The sequence below is a fragment of the Aulostomus chinensis genome, chromosome 12, assembly GCF_037954235.1.
Source record: "Aulostomus chinensis isolate RoL2024-O1b breed Wild chromosome 12, RoL_Achi_v1.0, whole genome shotgun sequence".
Lineage (NCBI taxonomy): Eukaryota > Metazoa > Chordata > Actinopteri > Syngnathiformes > Aulostomidae > Aulostomus > Aulostomus chinensis.
Window position 1 is genome coordinate 16,889,010 of NC_141331.1, and position 7,955 is coordinate 16,896,964.

Genomic DNA, 7,955 nt, shown 5'->3' on the forward strand with positions numbered 1-7,955 from the left:
TACAGAGTTAAGAAAATAAAATCAACACGACCAAACCAAAAAAAATCCTCTGGCCCAATGTGAGGGAATATAAACTGCCCCTCTCAGATGGGAAACACTACTGTGTTCATGCCACCCAAGCTAGCCAACGCCCTTCCCCAGCACCGCCCACCTCTTTCTCTGGTGAGGATGGGTGTGAACCTACAGTATCAGATTACACCCGAAATATAGACCTGCTCAACAGCCCCTCCACTACCCCCCCCCCTCCCCCACACCCCCACCCCTTTCACTGCACCTTCAATGGCTGAGACACAACAGCTACATTCAACCAGTCGGCTTCCTGGAAGGCAAATACTGTTTGAGAGGAAATGACATCACAGCATTTAGAGTGGCTGCAAATACAGTGAAAACAGATGAGGACTCACCACTTCAGCCTCCACGACCGAAATCTAAGAAGAAAAACAAGCAGACCATAAAACAACAAGGCGAAGTATGTCATCTGGACGCAAGGAGGAGACGCAGCGAGACAGGACATGTCCAACTGCTGTGTTTTTCTCCAGTCCTCTGATGAGTGGTGAGTTGGCTGTTCGACCCAGACTCTCTTCACTGCTTCACACAATGTACCATCATGAGGACATCTGTCACGTCCACACACAGATCCTGAATCAGATTGGGCTCCGATTCATGATGCTGCCTTTAATGGACGTGTCCTCGCCCTGAAGAGACTCGTCGCTCAGGTAAGGGGAGAACTGAAGTTTGGTTTATTCAGTTCTGCATGACTTCATTCTTCACGGAAGGTGAAAACCACAGGCATAACAACCAACATCTCGAACCGATCAAAGGGAACTAAACCCCCGATGAACGTCTACACGGCAGCGAATCTAATGTTTATCATCCGCAGGGTGCGTGTGTGAATCTGAGCACGCTGGACCAGGTTTCTCCCCTCCATGGAGCGTGTGTACAAGGCCATGCAGCCTGCGTCGAGCTCCTGGTGGAAAATGGAGCAAATGTCAGTAAGACGTGATGACTCGTTCATAAACATGCAGACAGTCTTCCCTGAATGTTGCTCCAGTCTAGTTAGAGGGCGTAAGGTATTAACTGAACACGTCCACGGAGACATCCTTGGACGCACAGTAACACATTAACGCACATAAACTGAGAGAAAAACAATGTGAAATACTCACAATGCACTTTATGTTTGATGGTAGCTCTGAGAGTACGCCACAGAATTGACTGACAATTGCAACATAAAAGAGTCCAAAAATACAGATGGGAATGCCTAAAAATATCAACGTTCTTAAAAAAAAAAAACTCAATGGAGAAAGGGAGTCCAATTCAAATTTCCCTTCAAATTTATTAGAATCATATTTGTAAACTTTTATTGAACTCACCGCATGTGATTGCTGTAACAACGTACAGAACTGAACTGAACAGTAACACTGAAATGTCAAATCATATATGTGGGATTTTATCATGATATACTGCAATCTGATACCAATACTAGGGTCTGGTATATCAATGCAGTACTTTGAAATAAAATACTGCAATATATTCCTTTATCGCACAGCCCCAGTAGGTATATGCTGTAAATAAAATCCATGAAAAACGATTCTTTTTCTATCATGAAGGCTTTCTGCCACTATAACAAGTTGCATGTAATATTTGTTGTTGCTTTAACTGTTGTAAATGCTTGATAAAATAAACAGGGATGCGTTTAAGATGGTTTATCAACATTTGTAGCCTTATCACCGTACAATAAGCATATAATAAAGCTCATTACCTGTTAATTAACGCTTATTACACTCTCTGTAATAGAAAACTTAATTCAACTTTTTAGGTGAACAGTTCAACAGTGGATGGAAAAACACCGCTATCAGAGGCTTGTAGGCGGGGCCATGTGACCTGCGCAGCCTTGCTCCTCCAACATGGCGCAACCGCCCTGGGGACCAGCCCGTCCAGCTCCCCCATCCACGTGGCTGCAGCCGGAGGTTAGAGGCCACACTCCTCAGCTTGGATAATCCCTACTGAAGCCGTTAAGTCAGTCACCACCAAACACACCAAATATACCGAGGGTGCCAGAATGTCAGAAAAAACAAGCTGAAATGTTGATTGGCGGTGTGTTAGTTCCAGGGCCACTTCCTGGAGGTGTCACCCATCAGCAGGTTTCAGAGCTCAGTGTTCAGATACCACACCTCTGATCGCTGGATCTCCGTAGGTCACCCGGAGTGCATCGAGCATCTCGCTCAGCACGGCGCAGACGTGGATCAGAACATCGACCAATCAGGAACTCCGCTCCACGTCGCCTGCTCCAATAAGCACCTGAGTACCGTCAAGAAACTGCTGCAACTTGGTAATGAAGCTCCTCACTTCACCTTTGACCTACGTGTCTAAGGAAAAGGTGATTTGGAGACAGGTCAGATTGTAGATGCTGAATCCTCAAGACTCTTGTAGGCGGGGATTTCACGGTTCGTGGTATTTTTCTGGATGCGCCATAGATGAAGTTCCAACAAACCGTTCAAGTGCTCGCTAAAAGAAACGGCTGAACGAAGGTTTAAGCTTCTGGAAATCACCTGGCTCCTCGTCTGCATCACAGGACGATCATTTTCCATAAAACAACCGCTCGTGTGACAATTTAGAGCATGTTTTGATGACGTTTGTCGGGGCCGCGTATTTACATCAAGGACTATGTGTTAAGGTGATTCAGAGGATCTTTCTTTAGCAGTAAGGAAGAAAATGTATGAATGAAATGATTTGTGACTTTTTCGTGGACGCTGTCACGTCAGCAGCACTTTTACCGAGCAGTTGGTCGAAGCAGAGCTGTGTTATCATAGGTTTTGCATGAAAAAGATCAAATGTAAAAAAAATCTGAGGATTTCTGTAGGAGAACAAAGGAGCATCAGACAGAAAGGTTTTGTCTCCACTCCTTCCTTCCTGCACGGAATCTCTTGAATTATTGATCGGAATATTTCTCGGTAAATGAGCTGTTGAGTTTTTCACCGGTGTTTCACAGTGAGGACACCACAGCTCACTCAGCTCATCCACCCTTCAGGTGCCAGTGCCAACACCTGCGTGTCAGGTGACTCGCCCCTGCACGTCGCTGCTCGTCTGTCCAGCCCAGAGATGGTGTCCGTCCTACTCCACCACGGGGCCGATCGCTCCTTCAGGAACCAGGAAGGCAAACGGCCCCTTGATCTGGCTCCTCCCAACAGCCTGGTAGAGAGAGTGCTGAGACAGACCGGAGGTACTCCTTCCAAACTCAGCAAGTGGCCTGGTGCCTCTGCTACCAGCTAATAACCCAAACATCTGTGTCATGGCTCCTGCTGTCCCTCCCCAGAAGTGCCTCCTCTGCTGCAGTTGTGCCGGCTGTACATCAGGAAAGTTTTGGGCAAGCAGAGGCTGGGTGGGATTCATGGTCTTCACCTCCCCACTGAACTGAAACACTATCTCCTCTACCAACCAGATGTGAGGGGAGCGCTCATGCACTGATGCCACCTCCTCTTTAGTGCACTTCACTCCCAGGTCAACAGGGGGTGTACTTGCACAATCTTACAGAGAGAGGGCGACATAACAGCTCAGGGTTGCTAATAATACTGCACTTCTCCTTAGCGACGCTAATCAATGCTGACTTTGAAATGAAATGACATTTAATTTGCAATAAAAACACAAGCATGAGAATATTTGGGGGTCCTGAGGTCCAATCAAATGTTTTATGCTGAAACAACTCTTTAATATCATCTTCACCGAAAACACTGCTGTTTATTTATAGAGAAAAAAGGCGAATTCAATATTTTCTCTTTGGAGTTCCAGGATATTAGATTCATGTCTGGAGATGATCTGAGCCTCCGAAAAAAAAAAATGCAATAAACTTGTATCTTTTAATTTCATCTACTCAGACTTCTTTTTTTTTGCTGCTTATTTTAACTTGATGAGTTTCAAAGTGCGGGAGTTGTTTTTTCCCCCACATTCATCTGCCAAGTTTTAGTGCTATAAAAGTTGTGAGTTACACAAAGTTACAGTCACCGGCTTAGACAAGAAGCAGCTAGGATTCAAAGTTTGGGAGTCGAATGGTAGATTTTTTCCTTTTTTTTTTTTTTTTTTTTTAAACGTGTGTGTGCTAAAAGTTATTCAAAGCTAATTGGAATGTAAATTGTATCGCTCAAGCATATTTTGTCAATACATTTCCCATATGTTGTATTTAAAGTGACAGGTATGTTTTTTCGCACAAAAAACTGTCTTCTTTTTAACTGCAGAGCCGTTCTTAAAGAGTATTTTCAAGCACATAAAGATGTATAGAAAAAAGCAGAAAACGGGACCTTTTTTTTTTAATAAAACGCAAAAAAACAAAAACAAAAAGAAGTGACAATTTACTGCATGACCCCCCCCCCCCCCCACTTCAAGTCCTGAATGAACTTGCTTTTATCTCTCCGTCTACTCCGCCGTGTCCGCTCAGTCTGGAAGTTCAGCGAGGATACACTCAAGCATGGAGGTAATAACTGCAGCCCCTCAAGTGGCTGCCTGAGAGCCGCTGTTATTAGACGCCCAAGTCGAGAATCAGACGTTTAAGCTTCCAGTGTTCCGGTGGCACTGAAACCCCTCAGACTCACACAGTCCATCCAGTCTGGAGCCTGTGTGGATCCAGCTGTTCTATATCAGCGATGGGAAGAAAGTCAGTGGTAGCCATGTTTGTAGTACGATGTGGTGAAAAATTCCTACTGGCATCATTGTGTATGTCGGTGCAACTGCGGGATACTGAACAATATCGAGCACACAAAAGACAGATCTTTTTTTCAGGATTTTGAATTTCTTAAATCATACAACTTAAATTAGTATAAAAAAATATAAAAGCTATTTGTATGGTTTCAAAAATAGTTCTGTCTTTTTTTACCAGATTAATAGCGCTAACAAAGTCTTTTACCAAAATAAAAGCATCTCTGAATCACTTGTGCAGTGCTATCTACAATAATAACTGAGTTGTTTTCTCCTGTGCAGACGTATAGTTGCTGAAATTGTGATTCAGTTCATCGACCAGCACCGTGTAGCATCATTTAAGTGACTCTCTGCAATAAAGTGAGGCAGGTTCAACGAAATTAAATATAAAGTTTATCTGTGAAAAGAAAAGACGATTTACAGTCCTGTAAGGACGCAAATAAGGAACTGAATCTGTGAGTCAAACTAAAGAATTCAAGGTCTGCTTTAGGGCTCCTCGTCGCCCACGGCTTTGTATTTATGTGCCGGCTGATTTTATTTCGCCTACAGTAAACACGTCTACTGAATATTATCATTTGCACCAATGTCCCCAACCTCATGTCATGAGAAAATATTTCTAGGTTTTAAGTGGTGTCTGGCCTCCCTGGGTTTGTTTGGTTATCAACAACAACAACAGCGCAGCAGGAAGCAGAAAACAGGAGCAGAATGAATGGAAATGCAAAGATTAGGTTTACATGTCAAACTGCTTCATACTGCAGGTAGTTCAAGGCTGATTTTAGGACAAATCCGTCTGTAAAGAGACTGTACGTGGTGCCACGCAGTGGTGCTACGTAGGAGCGTCATTGCTGCGGTGAGTTGGTGACAGTATCGATTAAGAGAGACATCAGAAATGCGGCTCGTCTTGTCTTGAAACTCCAGGATAAATAAATGAAATTAGATCAAACTTTTATGGCAGTAAGAGCTGACAAATCCAAATTCAAGAGCTCTGAATAATTCATAAGGCCTAATATTTGGGTACCTTTATATTCTAGCAGCGACTTGATTGCAAATAAATATACATGACTTTTGGATAAAATACAAGAAATTACTTGAGTGATTTTGTCTGTGTATCATCTCATTCTGGACACTTGGGAGCTGCTCAACTCAGTAAAGTGTCTACAAATGCCACATGTGCTTTTATAACAGCATGTTTTTAGTTCTTCTGGTAGTATACCCGTGTATTTTTAGGCTCCTGGATGCAGTACTGCTTGTAATGAAGTATTTTCACATTCCTCCACCTCAGCACATCAACGTCCTCACTGTCAAACCCAACCGCGCTCTTCCAGTTAAATGCAGCGCTCATTCATTTCCTATCGATCCTCTGTCACGATTCCCCACCTGCTCTACATCACTGTCCCTTCACAGGTGGCGTGAACGCCGGCGGTCAAGCTCATCATCGAACGAGGGCTTTGATTGTACCGCTATTTAATGTTAAATCAATCTTTGAGAGGCGCTCGGAGCTTTTACAGCTGCCAGGAAAGACCAACAGTGTCCAAAGATGTGATAAGTGACGGGACAACCCAGGTAGCCTGTTGCTGTCACATGACCCTGGAAATACATTTTCGCTCTCTTGCCGTTTCTGTGCAGCTGATCAGCTTAGAAAGCTTCCGGGGTCACTCAGGTGTGTGGGGGACTTTAGTCTTCTATTCTCTAGGGGCCGGCGCGCCATTAACTCCTCGCCCTTTGACTGCACACGTACTTCAACCGCACAAAATGTACACAAACACGTGATGTCAGCCTGGCACTCTCACTCCATCCAGCGGAGTCGCAGTTTGTACCTTCCAGGGTCAGAACCGAAACCTAACTGTGGTCAGATGGGGGAAAAAAAAGATTACACTCCTCTTTGGAAAAAAAAAAAACATGATTATGAATTAGACTTAAGTCATTTAAGTGACAGAGTATTTTATTTACACTACCAGTCAGTTTCACGAGAGCAGGTAGCTCTGGAACAAATAAGATCCAAGTAGGGATCCTATATACATGAAGAGCATTTTTACCTCCCATTATCAAAAAATGTTTAACGTACTTTACGGCTTCGTTTTTTTTTTTTTTTTTTTTTTTACCTATTATATAAATATATTATATTTTAGACATTTTCTTTTCATACGAAAAGCGGGCCGGTTCTGATGTAGATGGATCCAACTGGCCCAACAAAATGAGTTACAGAACAACGCTCTCACGAGAATAAACATTTTGTGGTTCCCAAAACAGATAATCAACATAAGATTAGTATGCTCATTATTGCTTGAATCATTCCAATCATCAGTGGAAGGCGAGACGAAGGCGAGACGGAGGCCCCCCCCCCCCCCCCCCCCCCCGCCCACACTACAGACTTCTAATAACTCCAAACTGCGAGGGTTCCTGGTGTGACGACTGATTACTTTGAGCTGGATCTTGTTATAGATATCTGCGCTTCGCATTCTGCTACAAGTGGGTTGCACCGTGTCCTTGGCCTCGGCAGTAATTGCTTTGGTATATTTAGGCTGCCAGTGTCGGGGTAATTAAAATAAACAGAGGAGATAGTGGAGACAGAGATCTTGGGTGGCTCCTCGGTCTTAGCGGGGAGAGGTTTTGTCAGCTCATATACGGCACTCTTTTCAATTAGACGCATCATAAAGGGTTAGTAAAGAAGTTGCGAAAACGCTTCTGCAGCAGAGCGGCTAAAACATGTAAAATAAGGTGTGTGTGTGTGTGTGTGTGTGTGTGTGTGTGTGTGTGAGTGTGTGAGAACTCTAGAGCTACACAGTTAGCCAAAACTACCTTCGCCCCAATTTTGGTCTCAAACTTGAGCCAGACTCAGGCTCCATCTTCACTTGGACCCTGAGTTTAGATGTGCAGCATCACTAGCTAACACTTGAAAAAATATACAAAAAAAAATCCACTTCAATAATTGTCAAGTATTAATTTGTCAAGTTACTCGAACATCTAGTTACAAAAGTGTACCGTGATAAAGACCACATTATGAGACTTACTACAAAACCATACATCCATAGAATCTACAGGAAGACGACTGTTGGTGTTGTCTTGACTCTGATTGGTCAAAAGACTCTGGACGTGTCCAGAAGAAAATCGCCACTTGACAACAGCCGTCTAAATCCTTTCAGTTCTACACTTTCATGAGGTCATTTAATTCAAAATGGTGAATTCTGTAGAAAAGTGACACGAGTTTACAGGTGTGAGGTTTGAGTCCACATGAAAAGCACGTGCATGAGGGGAAAGAATGAGCTCTG

General features: G+C 43.6%; 1 protein-coding gene across 1 annotated transcript; it reads left to right on the forward strand.

Moving 5' to 3' along the window:
- Nucleotides 1-272: 272 nt before the first annotated feature.
- Nucleotides 273-4,284, forward strand: LOC147252284 (ankyrin repeat and SOCS box protein 9-like). The gene is made up of 7 exons (XM_086221279.1): nucleotides 273-553; nucleotides 637-716; nucleotides 881-988; nucleotides 1,817-1,967; nucleotides 2,195-2,329; nucleotides 3,029-3,220; nucleotides 3,314-4,284. The coding sequence occupies exons 1-7, from the start codon at nucleotides 472-474 to the stop codon at nucleotides 3,463-3,465; spliced, it is 900 nt and encodes a 299-aa protein (XP_086077405.1). The 5' UTR covers nucleotides 273-471; the 3' UTR covers nucleotides 3,466-4,284.
- Nucleotides 4,285-7,955: the final 3,671 nt, after the last annotated feature.